General features: G+C 40.5%; 1 protein-coding gene across 2 annotated transcripts in view; it reads left to right on the top strand.

Moving 5' to 3' along the window:
* TMEM232 (transmembrane protein 232) overlaps positions 1-23,802 on the top strand; it is a 274,691-nt gene that overhangs the window by 78,064 nt on the left and 172,825 nt on the right. For both annotated transcript variants that reach the window (XM_060416083.1, XM_012179047.5), the window contains exons 10-11: positions 14,000-14,123; positions 15,397-15,649. In XM_060416083.1, the coding sequence (XP_060272066.1) occupies positions 14,000-14,123; positions 15,397-15,649 (377 nt within the window). The remainder of the gene's footprint in view (positions 1-13,999; positions 14,124-15,396; positions 15,650-23,802) is intronic.

The raw sequence follows: 23,802 nt of genomic DNA, 5'->3' as shown, positions 1-23,802 counted from the left end.
ATATAATCACCAAAATCAAATCAGAAACGTTTTTGTGTTTCTGGAGAAAGTGTTTTATTCATTTTGTGTACTGTGAAGTTTAGGTACATGTGAAAAAATTTTTAAATGGACTAAACATATTTAGGATTATGCAAAGATACTGAGGCTTCAGACCCTGATAGTAAATTAAGACTCTGTTAGGAAGGGGATGACAGAGGATGAGATGGTTGGATGACGTCACCGAGTCGACTGACTTGAGTTTTGAGCAAGCTCCGGGAGTTGGTGATGGACAGCGAGGCCTGGCGTGCTGCAGTCCATGGGGTTGCAAAGAGTCGGATGTGACTGAGCTGAACTGAGGATTTGCTGGACCTTAGAACTGTGACACTTGGTAGAGGGTATCTTTGGTTAGGGCCTGAAATTCAATGGCAAGTGACTATTACAAGGAGTAACACAAGCGATTTCATTTTCCGTGCATGTCTGTACTGTATCACACAATAGAACAATGATCAGAGATTTAAAATGCAGAGGGAGACCATTTAACTGATGGATCAGAAGAAATTTCTTAATTAATAGCGGCAAAAGTGCTCGGGCCAATACTAGTGAGTGGTTCTCGTCTGCCCATTTCTGATGCTGTCCATCAACAGATAATTCATCCCATATATTCCCACCTGACTTCTTATAAAGATCATGCCACACAAAAGGAAAGACACAGAAATGAGTGGTTTCAGCAGAGGCTGGAGAAGAGCAGTCCCAAGATGCATGAAAAGGCAGGAGAGGCTCACAGAATTAGAGCCACCTCTGGTCAGTGGGGGCCAGGGGGAAACTGAGGAGAGGAAACGCACGCAGGACAGTGAATTGTAAAGCAGGCTGAAGACCTAGGGAAACAGGAATGCTGAGCCCCTCCCCGTGCCCCACACCAGCCTTCAGGTCGGAAGTTTGACTGGCTTGTGCTGCGGATCAGCTGCTGTAAGGCAGCGTTCCATGGAATATGCTTAAACGTCGCGTGATGCTTCTTCCTCTGAATGCTACACCCTGTGGTCTGGCCTTTTACAAACTGCACTGCTTGCTCTGGGGAGATGGCTCAAGCCAGCACAAAAGGCTTTCTCATCCAACATGAAAATAATGAATTGTGTTTATAATTGAATTATTAGCCAATGAGGACTGCTGAGAAATGCAGCATGGCATTTCAAAAGAGCAATGTAACCTATAAAATAATACCTCCCAAAGCAAAATAGCCGATCTAACCGCACCGTGAATGTACTCCGAAAATGCTTGACAATTTAAAGTTACACCAACGTGGCAAGTGTTTTCCAGACGTAGAGTGTTCGTGTTTGCATCGAAATAAATTAAACAAAGAAAGCCCTGCCCGGCAAGGCCTTGACTTCTGGCCTCGTTGCTGACCTCCACGACGTCTGTCTCCCTGAACCCTGGTAATTATAATGTCATGTGACAGTCTAGCCAGCACCATCCAGACCTAGGTTTTCACCACTAATCCTCTTCATTTTCGTGAGCTGTCAGGTTAGGTCCTCAGTCTTCTGATTCATTTCCTGGGTTTCTTATCAATCCTTTAATCCTCTGAGCTAAATATAAACATTTATCTGTATCAAGGATAAATATACAGTTTATGCTTCGCTCCCTAATGGCGCAGTGAGAGAAACATTCAGCTTCAAATCATAACGCCTGAGTTTTTTTCTCTGGCTTTCGGTTTAATTTTGATTGGGTCACATAACCCCCATGAACAGCGTCTGTTCATGTTAGATAGAGGTAATAGCCATCATAAAGAAAGGTAAGTAATGTGAAGGTGAAGACACTTTTTATACCGAGTCTTCCCCTAATCCTTCATTTCCTGCTAGTTCAGATCTGAATTAATTTTTTCCCAGACGCCTACCTACTGAATTTCTGTCTCCATGCCTGACACGTGTCCTCTCCTCAAGTTAACCTAATCGGACACCCGGACTCCCTCTCAGGGCCGTTTGCCGTGCTCGCCCCGCCACGGTGACACCAGGCTTCAGGCCCTTACCGTCATGACTGCCAGCTTATTAACTGGTCTCCTCCCCTGTGTGTTCACTCCAGTAATCTGTCATGCTCTGCTGCTACGGTTACAGCACAGATGTGATTATACCATTCTCCAGCTTCCAATTATTTAGTAAGAACTGTTTTTACATGGCATGGGGTTGCAGCTCCAAACAGGGTCTCTTAATTTGCAATGATTAACAAACAAAAAAAAGAAAAAAAAGGAAAAGAAAGAAAACAAGAGCAAACGCAAAGACTGAAAGAAGATCTTGCTCCTGGGATTAATTACCACCAGCCGGCACACAGGCAGACCACGTGTCTGGCTGATTGTATGGAAGCAGGCAATTGGGGAGCGCCTCGGCCTGCTCGGGTGAAACAGCCGTCGTGGGCTGTCGACGGCCCATCCCTTCATTCCCCCGACTTCCTTCTCTGGCATGCCAGGACGGAAGCTCTGTGCGCAGAGGAAAGAACCCTTTTAGCAGACAGGCTAAGGACCAGATCTTTCTGTAGTTCATCTCTTCTGAGTATCAGAAGTCAGGCACTGGCAAGAGAAATGTGTTCTTTAAACAAGTTTTCCTCAGTGGTCAAAATCGGGAGAGAAATTCTGATTGCTCTCTTTTCTGTGTGTGGTGAAGATGAGACTGGTTTGTTTATGCTAATGCTTGCCATCTTAGCCCGTTAATGTGGTCTTTAGTGTCCAATAACGTTATGGTTGAATCATTACTTAAAATGTTTGTTTTTCTCAAAGGATGGTGTATGTATTTAATTTTTAGATACCATTTATAAAATAATGTTGACTTACTAAACTGTGTCCTTCCCACTCACTGTCAGTCATTTAATTCTAGGATATTCCATTCTTAAGCTGTTACATGCTATTCCTTTCTTGGCTGGCCTGAGTAAAGTTCTAAGTATGGAGATAGGTGACCTATATTAGGAGAGCCCCTGATTACATGCAGCCCTTGGCTGAGTATAACGTTTGCCACCCTTTTTCCCCCTAAGAAGTGTAAGTACATTTTGTGCGGCGATAGGGGACCATGCTCGTAGTTCTTTGTTTTTTAATTCCCCTCTTGAAATGTCTAAATGTTGCTATGTTGTTTCCTACATTATCGTTGTTAGGAGATGGTCAAAGCCAGTCTGCATCCCTTTGATTTGTCTGTTTTATTTTCAATCCAGAACCTTTTAGGAATATCTTTGTGGTTTGCAGCAAGGAGGTGGATGCCTCCTCTGACATCTCACTGAGCGCCTTAGGAAGCTGTCCGGGCGCTTTCTCTGCTTTCCTTGGAGAGACGCCCCCGCTGTGTGAGGCTGTGGCTACTGGTCTGTGTTTCAGGAGGGTTTCCACTGATTACTCATCTTCACGTGTGTTCCTAATGCCTGCCTCTCTCTGCCCAGGGTTTTTCTTTCACACGTATATGCCTACCATTACATTTTAAAGCAAATTTTGGGCTTCTTGGCTTTGGAGGCATTTTCCTTCATTTGGGCCACATTTTCTTCATAGCTTTAAAATCCTTAAAGTTGCTCTTTTTTGTATGTGGTACTACAGATTTCTGTTTCTTTATGTCTGGTTGTTTCAATAGGAATTCAATATTAATGGATCTCAATTTGCCGGGAAGACAACCCCTGTCTTCCTCTAAATTATTGAAGAAATTTTCAAGTTTGCTCCCTTTTAAGTGCCCTTTTTTTGGGTGTGTAACTGCCTTCATTATGAATTTGAATTATATTTTTATAATTTTAATTTTTGGCACTCTCTTTTTTTTTTTAACTATTCCGCCTTTCACATCAGTATCAAGGCTTTTCATTGTCGTTTCTTCCTAGGCTTTATTAAAGATGCCTGAAGAGTCCTGTAAAAATGTCTTCTGGCTCCTGTAAGAAAGCATTTTCAGAAGCATGATCATCCCTTAGTATTCAGACTGATCTTCTCTTTAGCTCTTGCTGTAATGTTTTTCCACTGGTCACAGGTAGGGCCTCCTCTTTCATTTTCTATTTTACTTATCTCAGAACTAGGACAGAATTATTTTTTAAACGAGAGGTTGTATTCACAATATACGTTGCAGAGGTTAAAGGCAAATGTCACCAGGGACCCCTTGCATTCTCCTACTCCCTTCTAGTCAACCTTTGAGGAGAAAACGCACTCACAGCACGCTCAGTCCCTGTCCTACACACGCAGCCCCACGAGTCTTCTGAAGGCTGCTGCTACTGCTGCTACGTTCCTTCAGTCGTGTCCGACTCTGTGCGACCCCGGAGACAGCAGCCCACCAGGCTCCCCCGTCCCTGGGATTCTCCAGGCAAGAACACTGGAGTGGGCTGCCATTTCCTTCTCCAATGCATGAAAGTGAAAAGTGAAAGTGAAGTCACTGAGTCGTGTCCAACTCTCAGCGACCGCATGGACTGCAGCCCACCAGGCTCCTCCATCCATGGGATTTTCCAGGCAAGAGTACTGGAGTGGGGTGCCATTGCCTTCTCCTCTGAAGGTTGCTATCTCTGCATAAATGCTAAGAGATGAGGATAAAGAAGCATAGAAATATCAACTCCTTTAAAATTCAGTATCTCCAAGTATAGGATTCGCTGCCCTTTTCCTATTTCCGTGAAAAACATGATAGACAGTAGAGATGTTTTTCCTTAATTTTTTTCTTTTAACTTACTTTTGGGAATCAGGACTGCTGAGTTTCACGGTGTGTGTGGCTACACCTTCTTGCTGTTCTTATTCCAGCTCCATCAATTTTATGATTTTTTATATCTTACAGGAAGTTCCCTGTAAGATAGTCACATCTTTTTCATTCTCCAGCTTCAGAATTGTATGGATTTTTGACATCATCAGTGTTTTTTGAAATATCTATTGAAAGTTTCAAGTAAGTCTTTGTAAGGACTGCAACACAGAGACATTTTGATTCTCTTCTTTAAAATAATAATTTGCTCATAGAAGAACAAGGAGACCTAGGCAAAAATTCTACTGCTGATGTTTCTGACCTTTCTGTAAGCTGGTATTCAGATGGGCGTCTTTTCATGAAGTCTCTGGTTATTGTGTGTTAGTTGGTCTAGAGGAAGGAGTTAGTTATTAGTTAGCCTAGTTATAAGTCTAGAAGGAAAACTGGACTGGAGTCAGACTCGCTGAAGTCCAGTCCTGACCTGGTCATATTTGACTCTGTGTAGTTAAACATTAATTTTGAAAGCTAACACAACATTGTAAATCAACTGTATTCCAATAAAAAAATTTAAAATCAGAAGAAAAAAGTTGAAAAAGAAAAGCTAGAAAGTAAAATGAATCAAGTGACTATGTTTTTTAGACAAGCCAGTAAACTTCTGCCTCCGTTTCTTTATTTACATATTTAGATGGACATTTATAATATTTATAAATTACTTTATACATGTTTAATTTCATGGCATTGTGGAAGTGAGTCAGTGTGCTGGTTGCTGAGACTTGGTGTACTGCAATGAGTTCACAAAAAGCTGCTGAGTCGCTTCAGTCGTGTCCGACTCTGTGCGACCCCATAGACAGCAGCCCACCAGGCTCCCCCATCCCTGGGACTCTCCAGGCAAGAACACTGGAGTGGGCTGCCATTTCCTTCTCCAATGCATGAAAGTGAAAAGTGAAAGTGAAGTCACTGAGTCGTGTCCAACTCTCAGCGACCGCATGGACTGCAGCCCACCAGGCTCCTCCATCCATGGGATTTTCCAGGCAAGAGTACTGGAGTGGGGTGCCATTGCCTTCTCCTCTGAAGGTTGCTATCTCTGCATAAATGCTAAGAGATGAGGATAAAGAAGCATAGAAATATCAACTCCTTTAAAATTCAGTATCTCCAAGTATAGGATTCGCTGCCCTTTTCCTATTTCCGTGAAAAACATGATAGACAGTAGAGATGTTTTTCCTTAATTTTTTTCTTTTAACTTACTTTTGGGAATCAGGACTGCTGAGTTTCACGGTGTGTGTGGCTACACCTTCTTGCTGTTCTTATTCCAGCTCCATCAATTTTATGATTTTTTATATCTTACAGGAAGTTCCTGTAAGATAGTCACATCTTTTCATTCTCCAGCTTCAGAATTGTATGGATTTTTGACATCATCAGTGTTTTTTGAAATATCTATTGAAAGTTTCAAGTAAGTCTTTGTAAGGACTGCAACACAGAGACATTTTGATTCTCTTCTTTAAAATAATAATTTGCTCATAGAAGAACAAGGAGACCTAGGCAAAAATTCTACTGCTGATGTTTCTGACCTTTCTGTAAGCTGGTATTCAGATGGGCGTCTTTTCATGAAGTCTCTGGTTATTGTGTGTTAGTTGGTCTAGAGGAAGGAGTTAGTTATTAGTTAGCCTAGTTATAAGTCTAGAAGGAAAACTGGACTGGAGTCAGACTCGCTGAAGTCCAGTCCTGACCTGGTCATATTTGACTCTGTGTAGTTAAACATTAATTTTGAAAGCTAACACAACATTGTAAATCAACTGTATTCCAATAAAAAAATTTAAAATCAGAAGAAAAAAGTTGAAAAAGAAAAGCTAGAAAGTAAAATGAATCAAGTGACTATGTTTTTTAGACAAGCCAGTAAACTTCTGCCTCCGTTTCTTTATTTACATATTTAGATGGACATTTATAATATTTATAAATTACTTTATACATGTTTAATTTCATGGCATTGTGGAAGTGAGTCAGTGTGCTGGTTGCTGAGACTTGGTGTACTGCAATGAGTTCACAAAAAGCTGCTGAGTCGCTTCAGTCGTGTCCGACTCTGTGCGACCCCATAGACAGCAGCCCACCAGGCTCCCCCATCCCTGGGACTCTCCAGGCAAGAACACTGGAGTGGGCTGCCATTTCCTTCTCCAATGCATGAAAGTGAAAACTGAAGGTGAAGTTACTCAGTCGTGCCCGACTGTCAGCGACCCCATGGACTGCAGCCTACCAGGCTCCTCCATCCATGGTATTTTCCAGGCAAGAGTACTGGAGCGGGTTGCCGTGCTGTATTTAAATGTCTAACCTAAATCAATTTGGAAATTTTCTATGTGCATCAATTTTCAGTTTTGATTTTTTAACAAACTTCAATTTATAAGTTTTGCTGCTTTTATTCTATTTTTGTCAAAGGCATTTTCCCTTACTGAAAATTTTGTGATCAGCAGTATTGATTGAAAATACTATGTTTCTGGTAAAGCATTTTTTTTTAACCATAGGTGGCTGACACTGATGAATCTTTTTTCAATTTGTATTTTAGTGAAACTGCCCTAGGTTAGCTACAGTTTTCCAGACTTAAAAGGGAACAGGAGAAACAAAAGGTTTGACTGTGAGATATGCTGCTGCTGCTGCAAAGTCGCTTCAGTCATGTCTGACTCTGTGCGACCCCATAGACAGCAGCCCACCAGGCCCCCCCGTCCCTGGGGTTCTCCAGGCAAGAACACTGGAGTGGGTTGCCATTTCCTTCTCCAATGCATGAAAGTGAAAAGTGAAAGTGAAGTCATGGGTAAAGTTTTGCAAAGTCTGAGACTATCGCCTCCTTCACTTGCCCTTATTGTGAAGCAGGGGCCTTGAGTACTCTGGAAGGACTCACTCTGCTCATCTTGGAGAGCATCTAGACCTTTTCCTTCAGTCGTCACAGATAAGAAAAGTTAGTGAACTCATGTCTATTGGCTTTGAAGTAATAGTATTGCTGTGATTCAGTTCAGTGCAGCCTTTTGAATCCAGACATTTTATATAGAGTATTTCCCTTAAATTTCATAATAGTCTCTGAAAAGTAAGTTTTGCTACATTTACTTTATAGATGAGCAGATTAAGATTTAGCTGAGGTGTGACTGTTGCCCTATGCCATATATCTAGTTAGTGATAGAGCTGAGATTCCATCTCCAATTTCCCTCCTCTAAACTTCATGCTGATAAATATTGCTTAAATGCATTGCTTAGACTTTAGTGCTCCTGCGTGGAACAGTGATCTGACTGCAGCCGCATTACCAAGTAGGGCTTTGTTTATCACACAGGACCAGTGCAGCACCGCTGAGCGAATGCATCAGGGGCCCTCAGGAGCCAAGCCTCTCCTAGCCTCCTGTTATTCCATCCTCAGTGAATGACTTTCATCCTCGTTGATGCAAGACGGCTGCTCTACCTTCTGGTGTCAGGTGTGAATTCCCAGGAAAAGGATGAGCAGAGGAGAAAGGAGAACCTGTTATCTGAATTTAAAACCAGTTTTAGCTTTTATGGAAGGCTTTTACAATATGCCTCCTCTTCTATCTCACTGGCCAAACCTATGCTTAACGCCATTCCAAAGGAGTCCGGGGAGTCATTTGTTAAAAATCAGATGTGCTTGATATGATTTATATATAACAAAAGTGAAACAACTTGCGTGTACAGACCTGTGACTTTTGGCCGACGCACACACCTGTGTAATCACTACCCCAATCAAGATGGAAAAGTTTCCACCTTGTTGAAGCAATATTAACTGATCGCTTGGCCATTTTGAACAAAATTGAGGTTTAATTCTGAAAGGAAGAAGGAGACAAATGGAACTAGATGCACAATAGGCAGCATTGTAATCTGAGGTTAAATATTAATGTGTTTGAATAATGGCTTAGAAAGCAAAGCTGAAAAAAGGAGGAAAAACACATAGGTGGGAGAAGACTTACATTATTAGTTAACCTAGCTTAAAACATGAACTGGGACAAGTTTCCCAGATCTGCTTGACTCAATTTTTAAAATATCTTTAAAATATTTAAAAAAAATTCTTCAATGTGTCAACACTTGTGGTTCAGATTAAGGAGGTAAATTGTGAAGAACTTTGAGATCTGCAAAGCATCATTCAAATGCAAAGAATTATCTTTTTTCCATAGTTAGAGGTGTTTCCTTTTGAAATCATGATGAGCTTGACTTGCTGACCTGAAGTATCACAGTTGTGAAATTCAAATATAATGTCCAAATATATTGACTATTTAAACTGATTTCCTGTTGTTGTGCGGTTGCTGAGTTGTGTCTGACTCTTTGCAACCCAGTGAGCTTGCAGAACTCCAGGCTTCCCGTTCCTTCACTATTTCCCAGAGCTTGTTCAAACTCATGTCCATTGAGTCAGTGGTGCCATACAACCATCTCATCCTCTGTTGTCCCCTTCTCCTCCTGTCTTCAGCCTTTCCCAGCGTCAAGGTCTTTTCCAATGAGTCAGCTTTTCATATCAGGCGGCCAGAACATTGGAGTTTCAGCTTCAGCATCACTCCTTCCAATAAATATTCAAGGTTATATTAAAGTAATGCTCAAAATTCTCCAAGCCAAGCTTCAGCAATATGTGAACCATGAAATTCCAGATGTTCAAGCTGGTTTTAGAGAAGGCAGAGGAACCAGAGAAGAAATTGCCAACATCTGCTGGATCATCAAAAAAGCAAGAGAGTTCAAGAAAAACATCTATTCTGCTTTATTGACTATGCCAGAGCCTTTGACTGTGTGGATCACAATAAACTGTGGAAAATTCTGAAAGAGATGGGAATACCAGACCACCTAACCTGCCTCTTGAGAAACGTATGTGCAAGTCAGGAAGCAACAGTTAGAACTGGACATGGACCAACAGACTGGTTCCAAATAGGAAAAGGAGTATGTCAAGGCTGTATATTGTCACCCTGCTTACTTAACTTATATGCAGAGTACATCATGAGAAATGCTGGGCTGGATGAAGCACAAGCTGGGATCAAGATTGCCGGGAGAAATATCAATAACCTCAGATATGCAGATGACACCACCCTAATGGCACAAAGTGAAGAGGAACTAAAAAGCCTCTTGATGAAAGTGAAAGAGGAGAGTGAAAAAGTTGGCTCAAAGCTCAACATTCAGAAAACAAAGCTCATGGCATCCATTCCCATCACTTCATGGGAAATAGATGGGGAAACAGTGGAAACAGTGTCAGACTTTATTTTTTGGGGCTCCAAAATCACTGCAGATGGTGATTGCAGCCATGAAATTAAAAGACGCTTGCTCCTTGGAAGGAAAATTATGACCAACCTAGATAGCATATTCAAAAGCAGAGACATTACTTTGCCGACTAAGGTCCGTCTAGTCAAGGCTAGGGTTTTTCCAGTGGTCGTGTATGGATGTGAGAGTTGGACTGTGAAGAAGGCTGAGCGCCGAAGAAGAAGGCTAAGGGCAGAAAAATGGATGCTTTTGAACTGTGATGTTGGAGAAGACTCTTGAGAGTCCCTTGGACTGCAAGGAGATCCAACAAGTCCATCCTAAAGGAGATCAGTCCTGGGTGTTCATTGGAAGGAATGATGCTAAAGCTGAAGCTCCAGTACTTTGGCCACCTCATGCGAAGAGTAGACTCATTGGAAAAGACTCTGATGTTGAGAGAGATTGGGGGCAGGAGAAGAAGGGGACGACAGAGGATGAGATGGCTGGATGGCATCACCGATTCGGTGGAGATGAGTTTGAGTAAACTCTGGGAGTTGGTGATGGACAGGAAGCCTGGTGTGCTGTGATGCATGGGGTCACAGAGAGTTGGACACAACTGAGCAACTGAACTGAACTGAACTGAACTGAATTTCCTTTTGGATTAACTGGTTGGATCTACTTGCTGTCCAAGGGACTCTCAAGATTCTTCTCTAACACCACAGTTCAAAAGCATCCATTTTTCTGCCCTCAGCCTTCTTTTTGGTCCAGTTCTCACATCTGTACATGACTACTGGAAAAACCATAGCTTTAACTCTGTGGATCTTTGTCAACAAAGTGATGTCTTTGCTTTTTAATACACTGTCTTGGTTTGTTATAGCTGTTCTTCCAGGAGCAAGCGTCTTTTAATTTCATGGCTGCAGTCACCATCTGCAGTGATTTTGGGGCCCAAGAAAATAAAGTCTCTCACTCTTTCCCCTTCTGTATGCCATGAAGTGATGGGACTGGAGGCCATGATCTTAATTTTTTGAATGGTGAGTTTTAAGCCAGCTTTTTTCACTCTCCTCTTTCACCCTCATCAAGAGACCCTGTATGTCCTCTTTGCTTTCAGCCATTAGAGTGGTATCATCTGCATACCTGAGGTTATTGCTATTTCTCCCAGCGATCTTGATTCCAGCTTGTGAGTTGTCCAGCCCAGCACTTCTCATGATGTACTCTGCACAGAGGTTAAACAAGCAGGGCGACAACATGTGCTTGATGTACTCCTTTCTCATTTTGAGTGAGTCCATTGTTCCATGTCCAGTTCTAACTATTGCTTCTTGTCCTGCATACATGTTTCTCAGGAGACAGGTGAGGTGGTATGGTATTCTCATCACTTTAAGCATTTTCCATAGTTTGTTATGATTCACACAGTCAGACTCTTTAGTGTATTCAGTAAAGCAGAAGTAGTTTTTTTTTTTTTAATTCCCTTGCTATTTCTGTGATCTAAAGGATGTTGGCATTTTGATCTCTGATTCCTCTGCCTTTTCTAAATCCAGCTTGTACATCCGGAAGTTCTTTGTTCTTATACTGTTGAATGCTGGCTTGAAGGATTTTGAGCATTACCCTGCTAACATGTGAGATGAATGCAAGTGTTTGATAGTTTGAGCATTCTCTGGCATTGCCTTTCTTTGGGATTGGAATGAAAACTGACCTTTTCCAGTCCTGTGGCCACTGCTGAGTTTTCCAAATTTGCTGGCATATTGAGTACAGCACTTTCACAACATCATCTTTTAGGATCTGAAATTGCTCAACTGGAATTCCATCACCTCCAGTAGCTTTGTTCGTAGTGATGTTTCCTAAGGCCCGCTTGACTTCACACTCCAGGATGTCTGGCTCTAGATGAGTGACCACATTTATTTGTAGTTATCCAGGTCATTAAGACCTTTCTTTGTATAGTTCTTCTGTGTATTCTCTGCAGAAGGAAATGGCAAACCACGGCAGTATCCTTGGAGAATCCCATGGACAGAGGAGCCTGGTGGGCTAAGGTCCATGTGGTCACAAAGAGCTGGGCACGACCGAGTGATTAACACTTTACCACTTTTCTGCGTATTCTTGCCGCCTCTTGTTAATCTCCCTAGTTTCTGTTCGGTCTTTGCCATTTTCTTCCTTTCTTGTGTTCATCTTTGCCTGAAATGTTCCCTTGGTGTCTACAGTTTTCTTGAAGAGATCTCTAGTCTTTGCCATTCTGTTGTTTCCCTCTATTTCCTTTCATTGTTTACTTAAGACTTTATGTCGCCTTGCTGTCCTTTGAAACTCGGCATTCCCTTTTGCTTCTTCTTTCTCAGCTATTTGTAAGGTCTCCTCAGGCAACCACTTTGCCTCCTTTCATTTCTTTCTCTTTCGGGTGGTTTTGGCCACCACGTCCTGTACAATGTTACCAACCTCCGTCCATAGTTCTTCAGACACTCTGTCTACCAGATCTAATCCCTTGAATCTATTTGTCATCTCTGCTGTGTAATCATAAGGGATTTGATTTAGGTCACGCCACTAGGTCTAGTGGTTTTCCCTACTTTCTTCAATTTAAGCATGTATTTTGCAATAAGGAGTTTATGCTCTGAGCCACAGTCAGCTCCCTGTCTTGTTTTTACTGACTGTATAGAGCTTGTCCATCTTCAGCTGCAAAGAATATCATCAATCTGATTTTGGTGTGGACCATCTGGTGATGTCCATGTGTAGAGTCCTCTCGTGTTTTGGAAGAGGGTATTTGCTATGTTCTCTTGGAAAAACTCTGTTAACCTTTGTCCTGTTTCTTTTTGTACTTCAAGACCAAACTTGCCTGTTATTCCAGGTATTTATTGACTTCCTACTTTATATTCAATCCCCTGTGATGAAAAGGACCTTTTTTTAGTGTTAGTTCTAAGGTCTTATGAAAGTGAAAGTGAAATTGCTCAGTCTTGTCCCACTCTTTGCGACCCCATGGACTGTAGTCTACCAGGCTCCTCTGTCCATGGGATTCTCCAGGCAAGGATACTGGAGTGGGTTGCCATTTCCTCCTCCAGGGGATCTTCCCAACCCAGGGATTGAATCCAGGTCTCCCACATTGCAGGCAGACGCTCTACCCTCGATTCCCTGGAGAAGGACAAACTGGGATCATTCTATTGTTTTTGAGATTGCACCCAAGTACTGCATTTGGACTCTTCTGTTGACTATGTGGGATGATTTAACTGATTAATGGCCTATGAATCAAGGCAGTATGTAGCTCCAGGCAGAGATAATTTTATATTTACATTATTATCAGCTCTTTGAAATTTGAATAACAACACTAAATGTATAATTTCCTGAAACTGTTAGAATATATGTACACTTAAGGTTAATGAATTCTTATATGATTTCCCAGTTGTGTGTGTGTGTGTGTGTGTGTGTGCATGTGTGTGTGTGCGCATGTGTGTGTGTGTGTGTGTATGCACGCGCATACGTGTGCTCACTCAATCATGTCCGACTCTTTGTGATCCCATGAACTGTAGACCGCCAGGCTCCTCTGTCCATGGAATTCTCCAGGCAAAAATGCCGGAGTGGGTGCTGCAGGGAGTCTTCCCAACTCAGGGATCGAACTCAGGTCTCCCGCAGGCAGATTCTTTACCATCTGAGTCACCGGGGAAGCCCTCCTAGTTGCATAGATATTTCAAATCTTGGCAGTCTTCTATTTAATGTGAAATACAAATTTATTTTGAGAAATTTCACTTTATATAAAAATACTGAGCTTTCATAGTATTTAGAAAGACTATTTTTTAATTCTCTCTTTTGAGAATAAAACTCTCTCCTGAAATATACCTGCTGGAATCAGTTGCAAAAGGTTAAAAATCAAAACTTATTGTGAGATCTTGGGGACACTCTGAAACCAGTGCCTTTGATTGCTTGCTACGCAGGACCTGTAAAGAGACGCGATCATTTGTAATATTTTTTGCTCTCAGTTTTGTCAGAGCACTGCTGTGGACTCAGCATCTGTCCCAATGTGGCCCTTTTCTGTAAGCAGCTACCAATGGCAAAGAACACTAGTCTTTTTTGAAAATAAATGTATCTAGTCATCCACAGCAGTCACTTCTTCTGGCCTATTACCTTTTTCGTTAAAAGATTATTTAGTATTATTTTAAACTAAAGTCTTTGTTGTTTTGTTTATAAAATTTCCAGGTTGGATTCAGCCTTGGCTTTGTTGGTCCTTGGGGAGGCTGCCAGATTAAACATAGCTTGTTTGAAAGCGTTCATGGACCTAATGAGAGATTTTCTGTTAAGCATTATGTCTGTTCAAAATCAGGTAAGAGTATATTGTTAATGAAGGTGCACAAAAAGACCTAAATTGAAACAAATTTTACTTCTGACCCTATTTTAATTGTACATTATATTAGGACTTATAATGATCATGAAGGAACGTGAAAGTGTTAGTTGCTCAGCCATGTTTGACCCTTTGGGACCCATAGACTGTGGCCCTCCAGGCTCCTCTGTCCATGGGATTCTCCAGGCAAAAATACTGGAGTGGGTAGCCATTCCTTTCTCCAAGGATCTTTCCAACCCGGGATCAGACCCAGGTCTCCTGCATTGCAGGCAGGTTTTTTACTGTCCAAGCCACCAGGGAAGCTCCTATAATGAGCCTGACTTTGTAACAATAATTTTGGTTAAATGTGAAAGTAAAGCATGTTTACTGTACACCCCAGTATAAACAGATAGATAGAGACACAGAGATAGCACATTATACTCACACGTGCACATGCATGCATCCAGGAGGAATTTTTACATTTTATCAGCAGACATGGGATCAGATAGTCATGGTTTAGTTTCCTATTTAAAAAAATTTGTCATTACATATTATTAAGATTTATTAATACATTTTAGTGAGGATGAGGTAACTGTTTCTCTGTTGTTGAACTTTGAGCTTATTTCTGATTCAGTTAATTGCATTATTCACAGTTCAGTTCAGTCGCTTAGTCGTGTCCAACTCTTTGCAACCGCATGGACTGCAGCATGCCAGGCTTTCCTGTGCATCACCAACAACGATTCACATCTAATTACAAATAATATTGAACTGATATTCTCATACAAAAAATCTTTACCTGCATTTACGGATATTTCTTTAGAATAGATTTGTTGCCAAGTGATAGACTCTATACTTTCTCTGAATCCCCTTACAACAGCTGTTCAAACTCCTCTCCAGAAGATATAACTTTTTTGCATTCCTATGAAAAAATATATAAGACTGTACATACAAATTGAACTATATACAAAACAGATTCTTTTACAATATGAAATGGAGAATAGTGTCTCATTGGATTAATTGACAATCCATTGATTACTAAGGAAATTGAAATGTTGTACTTTATATACTTTTTAGTAATTTTTAAATTTTTGAACCTTGTCTCCTGCAATCTACCCATGGAATACTTGCTTTTAATGAGCGCATTTTAGAAGTGTTAGTTGATTATGGTCTTTTAACAACTCAATAAAAACTGAAGATATTTCTTATAAGTATGGTATATAGTTGTCATTATGACAGAACATACTTTGATTCTCTAATAGCTATTTTCTCATTTTAGGATAAAAGCTGCGAGGTAGATGATTTTTCCTGGGCCCAGAATGTAGTCTCCATATACATAAAAATTCTTGCAGAAATCTGCTTATATGCGACCAATTCTGTTTTGAGAAAGACTGCTTTAGTTGGTTTCTGTGACTGTGAAAGTCCACAGAACGATGTTTTACTTGTGGGCAAATCACCAGAAGAGCCAGAATTGAGGGAAACAAGCATTTCGGGTCTTTTGGAATATTTCTTTTCAGAAACATCAGATTGTTGTGAGTAAACTGTTTTTCAACTTGAGAAATATTTTTAATATCTCTATATATATATGATAATCTTTTTTATGTACAAAAAGTTAACATTTTGAAGTGGGAAGGTAATGTCAAATTTACTAGAACTTTCTACAAATTTAGGAAGTCTATTGTATAAGATGGAAACTTCTGATCAATAATTTTAAAACAGCTGAAATGTACCCTAGAGTTTGTTGATTGATGGTTCAAGTTATATTCCTTGGAAACAGGAGATGGCCTTAGGAAATGTTATGGAACGTGTGTGGAGTTTGTTTTGCTCTTGTTCCATTAGGCCTTCTCATCCGTCTTCTCCATTGCTTTCACTGTTTCTCTTGTTCTTCCCAGACCCCAGAGTGTTTCTCTTTAATCCCTCAGATATTATAGTTCATTCTTCACATCTCACATTTTATGCTCAAAATGTACCTGACTCGTGTCTCAAGACTTAAGTTTATTTTTCTACTATTGCCTATGCATATTATTAGAATAAAATGCTTCTGTTTTTAAAAGGGCCTGTCAGGGACGATATAATTCAAAAGTGTCCTTTCAGGTTAACTAGCACTCTTCTTTATGAATATCATGTAGCCTATAGTCTATATGTTATTATAGTTTCTTAGGGATATGTCTCTCACTTCCATTAAGTTTTAAGATAATCGAGATTGGAGAATCGTGTCTGAATTATATTCGTATTAACCCGTATTTACCATGGTATTTAGCACAGAATAGGTGGGCAATAATGATAGCGAGTCTATTATGTAATTAAATAAATCACTGAATTTCAAAGATAATTGCAAGATAAGGAGGCAAATTCATTGATTTTGAACATATGTGAATATAATTTTAAACAGTAAGACCTTAGTCACAGATAGTTTCTTTCTCAAGAACTTGCTTGCTATTTTAAAAGCACTTTCAATATAGTTCTGGTTTAAACAGTAGATTGAAGCTGACTTTGAAGTGTAATGTATTTGACTTTTGCCCACCTTTTAGGAGGGTGATGCTTATTCTTCACTAGTGCCAATTTTAAACAGATTTTAAGTCAACAGATGAATTATCCTTCTTTGTTTATCATATCGATCAAGTGTACAGGTTTCCACTTCTCTCACTGTTCACATTGTTTGAAATATTTAGAATGGTCAGAAGTCTTCCTATATAGCAGCAGCTCAACAGATGATTTTTAACTTGCCCCTGCATAGATTCATGTAAAACTTCGGGGCCTTCAGTTTTTTCCAAGTGTGTAGAATTAGTTCTTTCTGCTCTTCCACTGCTCTGTTCAGTGATGGGTCCGGAAGACAGCCTTCCATCATAGGATCTGTGCTCTTGGAAGCTTCTTGGCCTCCCTCTGACCATGACCCCTGAGCTCTGGTAAAACCTCACAGTGGTAGGGTATTTCTGTGGATCCTGAAAGTTTTCCTCTTTTTAGCGATCTGATATTTTTTTTTCAGCAGATTGATGATTTCAGTGCATTTATTTGTTCACTGTTGATCTTGCTTTGACGCTTCTTATCATCTCCCAGTGACTTTGATAGCATAGGAATAGAATATGGGTGACTTCTTGGAAGAGACTTTTGCTTTTCCATTTATTATTTACAGCTTCATATTCCTCATCCCCCTGAGCAATACACCCCAAATCTTCCTACCTCAAATATTGGTCATGTCCCCTATAATTGTTTCTCTACCGGGAGCAGACCTGTCGAGACTTTTCTGGCAATTGTGTGTGCTTTTTTCCTCTGAGCAGTGTTCATGGAGAATGATCTGTGAGCTTGGACTTGCCAAGGTCTAGTCATCCTTGGGCATTGCTTTCTCTTCTTTGTGAATCTGAATGAGCACACTTGTTTCTGGTTGGTATGAACTCAAACCAGCGGAAGAGTATGACATCCAAGAAACAGCAGATTCTGACATGTGTCCCTAGGTGACATCACTGCCTAGATACTTGTACTGTAACTGATAGTCTCATGAAGGTATATATTTTAATTCTGTCCTGAATAACTCCTGTAAGAATGTCTAAATTTCATTGTTGGTATAATGTACAATGTGGATCTATCCATCTGTAGTGTTATAGATCAAAGAGCCTTCTCTATAGATCACATGGAGTCAGCATTTTATTCTTAAATGGCAATAAAATAGAGAGAGAGAAGGCAGTTTCTAACAGACTGAGGTCTGGGTCTGAAGGTGCCCTGAGGCCATGGGTGACCCTTCTGCTTTCGCTGATGTTTTTCTTATGCTTATACTTGGACTTAGCATTGAAATAATTAAATAGCATTTTATCAATATTTTCTCAACCCAAGTGGGAAAATAGATGTTTCGAGCTGTGGAATACCTTTAAAGATTCTATCAGCAGTAAAGAGGAGAGACATACCAAAGTTGCTTCCTCTGCAGTCAAAATCAGTACATTTTCTTTGGCATCAAAGTTGTACAAGCCGTAAAAAAAAAAAAAAAAAAAAAGTTGTACAAGCCATAAGTAATACTAGTGGTGTTTGCCTCATTAACGATTCTTAGTATTTTGAAATCATCAGTACTTAAAGCACCTTTGTGATTTCTTGTCGGGAGTGTTTAAGGCAAGTTGGTGATGAGTGTTTTGCTAAAGATGTCTCAAGAGTGTCAGACAACCCTGCGCTTCTCTTCTTGGTCCCTATCAGAATCGGAGAATGTGCTTCTGCTGGACATAAGGTTAGGCCTCTTCCTTGCGCTCGCACTGAGTGCTTGGTCTTCCTGCATCGGTCAGCGCTGCGAAAAGTCATCGCTTCACATGCCTGCTCACATGCATGGTCAAATAGCTCACCAAGGGACAGGGCTCACTGTTTCTGTCGATGTGTTTCGTTATGACTTGATTCTCTGTAGCGCCGCTGATAGATTTTCCCACAGAGGGAGAATGATTCTGTCTGGGTTGCCCTGGCTGCATGATCGTCGGGTAATGATCACCGCTTCTATCCGATCACTTAAGACAGATGCCTCCGGAAGGAATGTCACCTGCACAGACCTTGTCGGCATGATTGCTGGAGAGGATAGGACTGTCTTTTTGGAAAGTGACACAGAGAACAAGGAGTGCTTCTTTATTTAATTGAAAGTAACTTGATTTTTCTCATAATTTTCCCTTCAAGTAAGTATATTTTTTGTTTAGAGTGAAAGAATCAATTCTGGAGTCATACAGATTTGCATTTCAGTTCTGTCACTTGTATCTCAAAATTCTAGGTCAAATTATCTAATCTTTTGATTGGATTTCTTTACTTCATAATTAAGATAAAAATACTATTCTTATCATGAGGCTTTTTGTAAGAAAAAAAACTATGGAAACATATACATACTTGGCATAATAACTCATGGATAGTAAAGGTCCAATGGATATTAATAGGTTTTTCAGTTGCTAGTGTAGTTAATGATGTTGAGAAGTCAGTGAGGAAGGGTTTTTCCCTAATGCTTACTCCTTTGTACACTTTCTATCTGGGAATTCTATTTTATTTACTTAAAAGATATAAATGACGCTGGAAAACATTTAAGAATATTATCAATGGCCCTTTTATGAATGAATCAGGCAGTATTCTTATGAGCCATTTTTGTGTAAAGCCCTTAATATAGAGACTCTTCAAATCATGGTTTTGTGAGGACAATGTTATAGGAGACTAATAACTTCCACTGAGTTAATTTCCTGTCGATGTGACCCGGTGCAGGTGCAGAACCTGGAACATTTCGAGGAATGGATGGCTACTCAGCATGTGCCTTTTTTATTCTAAGGTTTTATGTCAGACATACTTATCATAGAGTCGCGTATCTGTTAATTCTAGACTGAGGTCTCTGGCCCGTGACAGAAGTGCTGAGCTTTCACGATTTGGGTTGAATAGAAATTTCTATGTATGGTTATAAATACCACCTCTGAATTTAATATCTGGCTGAAACTCCAAGTGTCTGACTTGTAGGATTCCCTTCATGGAGGACCATCCTCTACACCTTCTGCTATGGACTGAACTGTGCCCCTCAAGCCTCAAAATTCATATGCTGAAATCGCAACCTGCAACGGGAGTGTATTCGGAGATGGGGCCTACAAGGGGGTAACTCAATAAGGTCATGCTACTGCGGCCCTGATGTGACGGAACCAGTGTCCTTATAAGAAAGACACTGGAGAACTCACTCTCCGCTGGGTCGGACACAGTGAGAAAGCAAGCCGTCCCAAAGCCAGGAAGAAAGCCCTCGCGGCATACACAGTCAGGCAGCACCTTGACCTCAGGGATCTCAGCCTTCAACACCACGAGAAAGTAAACTTCTGTTGCTGAAGGCCTCCAGTCCGTGGCACTTCGTTATGGCAGCCCAGGCAGGCTAGTGCACTTCCCAGTGGCGGTCAGCTGTCAGCGAGATTGAAGGTCATTGTTGGAAAAAAGGCCTTGCATATACCTAGAAAAGGCGGTTTTGAACTGGAAAACTATGAGGGAAGTTGTTAATTCATTTAAACACACAGAATTTTTGCCTATTGAAATTATGACTTTGAAAACCACTTTGTCCTGATGGGTAACAGAGTGATAATCATAATGGATATTTGCGAAGTTCTTACTGTGTCAGGCATTGTTCTAGGCATGTAGCATGCGTCTGCATATTAATCATTATAGCAAGACTGGATTGCAGATATTCGTAGTATCCCCTTTCAATAGATAAGAAAACTGAGGCACTCAGTCTTTATTTTTCCGAGGAAACTTAGTAAACGGCACAGGTGAGACTTAGTCTAGGCACTCTGTCTTCAGGACCTGCACTAATAACCGCCTCATGGTGCTGTGCTAACTATGCTATTTGACCTTTTGAGTGAAGTGGAAAAAAGGAAAACAATCCATTTGCATGTTGAAGAATATGAAAAGATGACTGAGAACTTCTGTCTGACAGTCCTTGTCCTACAGCAATGCTTACAAAAGCGTTTTCAGACTTTCTCTTGTGTGAGTCCTTATGGCCAAGATAAACTCCTGGACCTTGTTTCAGAAATTTGGATTGAAAATCCTAGAGTAGAATCCAGGAACAATCTGGATTATTAAACCACTTCTGACACTATATTTTGAGATTTTGCTGTAGGTTCAGTTCAGTTCAGTCACTCAGTCGTGTCCGACTTTGCGACCCCATGGACTGCAGCATGCCAGGCTTCCCTGTCCATCACCAACTACCAGAGTTTACTCAAACTCATGTCCATTGAGTTGGTGATGCCATCCAACCATCTCATCCTCTGTCGTCCCCTTCTCCTGCCCTCAATTTTTCTCAGCATCAGGGTCTTTTCAAATGAGTCAGCTCTTCACATCAGATGGCCAAAGTATTGGAGTTTCAGCTTCAACATCAGTCCTTCCAGTGAACACCCAGGACTGATCTCCTTTAGGATGGACTGGTTGGATCTCCTTGCAGTCCAAGGGGCTCTCAAGAGTCTTCTCCAACACCACAGTTCAAAAGCATCAATTCTTCAGCGCTCAGCTTTCTTTATAGTCCAACTCTCACATCCATAAATAACCACTGGAAAAACCATAGCCTTGACTAGACGGACCTTTGTTGATAAAGTCATGTCTTTGCTTTTTAATATGCTGTCTGGGTTGGTCAAAATTTTCCTTCCAAGGAGTAAGCGTCTTTTAATTTCGTGGCTTTGGTCACCATCTGCAGTGATTTTGGAGCCAAAAAATAAAGTCTGACACTGTTTCCATTTCCCCATCTATTTGTCATGAAGTGATGGGACCAGAGGCCTTGATCTTCGTTTTCTGAATGTTGAGTTTTAGCCAGCTTTTTCACTCTCCTCTTTCACTTTCATCAAGAGGCTGTTTAGTTCCTCTTCACTTTCTGCTATAAGCATGGTGTCATCTGCATATCTGAGGTTATTGATATTTCTCCTGGCAATCTTGATTCTAGCTTGTGCTTTCTCCAGCCCAGCGTTTCTCATGATGTGCTCTGCATAGAAGTTAAATAAGCAGGGTGACAATCTACAGCCTTTACGTACTCCTTTTCCTATTTGGAACCAGTCTGTTGGTCCGTGACAATGCTTTTCCTACTTATTACAGACCTTTATGCCTCCAGCCAGCTAGTCCTTATAGTTTATGCTTTATATAAAACATTACAAAGAGGGAAACTCAGCTCTGTGTTACACACTGGTGGAATATAGTGTGCAGTGTATACACTTTAATGCCATATTCTATGTTCCTACTTTGGTTTTCAGAGTGATAAAAGAATCGCTTTTGAACAAGCCCTGATTATCTGAACTCTGTTCTGTGAAAGTAAGACTTGAAGGTGATCTGTCTGGTGAGAGACTGGCAGCGGACCCGGGTTCAGTGTGTCTCATGGAAGAGACAGGCAGTGAGCGATCGAATCACGACACCACAGCGCAGTAAGAGCCTCATCAGCCGTGCAGTCCTCAGCTGGCGCGCATCCAGGCCCCTGCAACAGTGCATGCCCACCTTCTGCTCAGAAGCCAGCTGAGGCTTGAATTCCCTGTCTCCCCAAACGGGGCATTCCAGCTTGGAACCCTGAGAAGGATTCTTCCTTATATTACAGTGAAATCTACCTTTCCGTGTTTTCCAAACTTTTGCTTAAATTTTGCTTCCCAGAGGCAACCAAAAATAGTCTGTTCCATTCCTCCCACGCAGTCCTTCAGATATTTGAAGACAGTTGCCTTAGTTCTCTTTCTCCATCTCCACTCTCATCAAATCCCGTGTCTTTGCTTACTGCTCCTATGTTAACGTTTTGTAACGAATGAAGAGCATACTTTAAGTATGGTTTATAATTAACATACATCTGCTGGGACGCGGTAGTGTTGTTAATTTTGTCTGAATTTGTAGTAATTTATCCTGGTTTAAAGTATGAGGTGAAGACAGGTAGGTCCCAAGTATTTTTCCATTCAGTGTTGTCTCAGAACAGAAAAAAGTAAATATGACATTTTCGCCTTTCATTCTTTTGTTGAGAATTATTTTCTTAAGTTGGTTCTACAGTGATGATAGTGAATGAAATACATGTCACAGCTGTAAAATAACTTAGGGAAAAAAACATTAGCACAGAGTAATATTTCCTCTTTAAAAAGTAAATGAAAGTTAATTGGATTCTTAGAACCAATTGAAACTTTTAATGATAGTCTATTAAATCTTCAATATACCTCTTACCTTGGTGAAGGTTATCCACAAAAATACTCAGTAATATGGTTATGATTTATACATGAAAAGTATTTAACTCCTTTAATAACCCAAGTACAGGTTAGCCATCAAATTCAGACAAATATAAAATTATAATTATAGTACTGGTTATATTAATATATATGTAAGGCAGTTAGACAAATGTATTTATGTGTATTTTAAATTTTATTTTATTGTGGGAAAAGCACTTAACATGATACCTACCTTCTTAGAATTTTACATATACAATGTGCTTACATATACAATGTGCTATTGTTGACTATAGGTACAGCATGGTAAGCCAGTTCTCTAGAGCTTATTCACTTTGCTTGACTGAAACTTTATGTCTCTTGATTAGTAACTCCTCATGTCTCCTTTCCCTTGCCTCTGGAAACCACAGTTCCACTCTCTGATTTTATGAGCATGACTGTTTTACATGCCTCCTATAAATGGAATCATGCAGTATTTTGTCTTTCAGTGACTGACCTACTTTGTTTCACATAATGTCCCCAAGATTCATGTGTGTTGTTGCATCTGGCAAAAAGTCCTTCATTTTTAAAGCTGGATAGTATTCCACTGCAGAAACGTACCACAGTTTCCTTGTCCACTCATCTCCTGATGGACATTAAAGTTGTTCCTGTCTCTCGGTGACTGTGAGCAGTGCTGTGCTAAAGATAAGAGTGAGTATCTCTGTACTAAATGAAAGAACTGTGTATCCTTCCCTTTGGATATATATAGCCACAAGTGGGATTGCTGGATCACATGGTAATTCTATTTTTATCTTTTTGAGGAACATTCAAACTTTTACATAGCACCTGTTACCATGTTTCTTCAAGAAAATTAGAGATAGCAAGGGAACATTTCATGCAAAGATGGGCTCAATAAAGGAAAGAAATGATATGGACCTCTAACAGAAGCAGAAGATATTAAGAGGAGGTGGCAAGAATACACAGAAGAACTGTACAAAAAAGATCTTCACGACCAAGATAATCACGATGGTGTGATCACTCACCCAGAGCCAGACATCCTGGAA

Source organism: Ovis aries, chromosome 5 (assembly GCF_016772045.2).
Source record: "Ovis aries strain OAR_USU_Benz2616 breed Rambouillet chromosome 5, ARS-UI_Ramb_v3.0, whole genome shotgun sequence".
NCBI classification, from domain to species: domain Eukaryota; kingdom Metazoa; phylum Chordata; class Mammalia; order Artiodactyla; family Bovidae; genus Ovis; species Ovis aries.
Note: the sequence above shows the minus strand (reverse complement) of the source record. Positions and strands in the feature narration are given on the sequence as shown.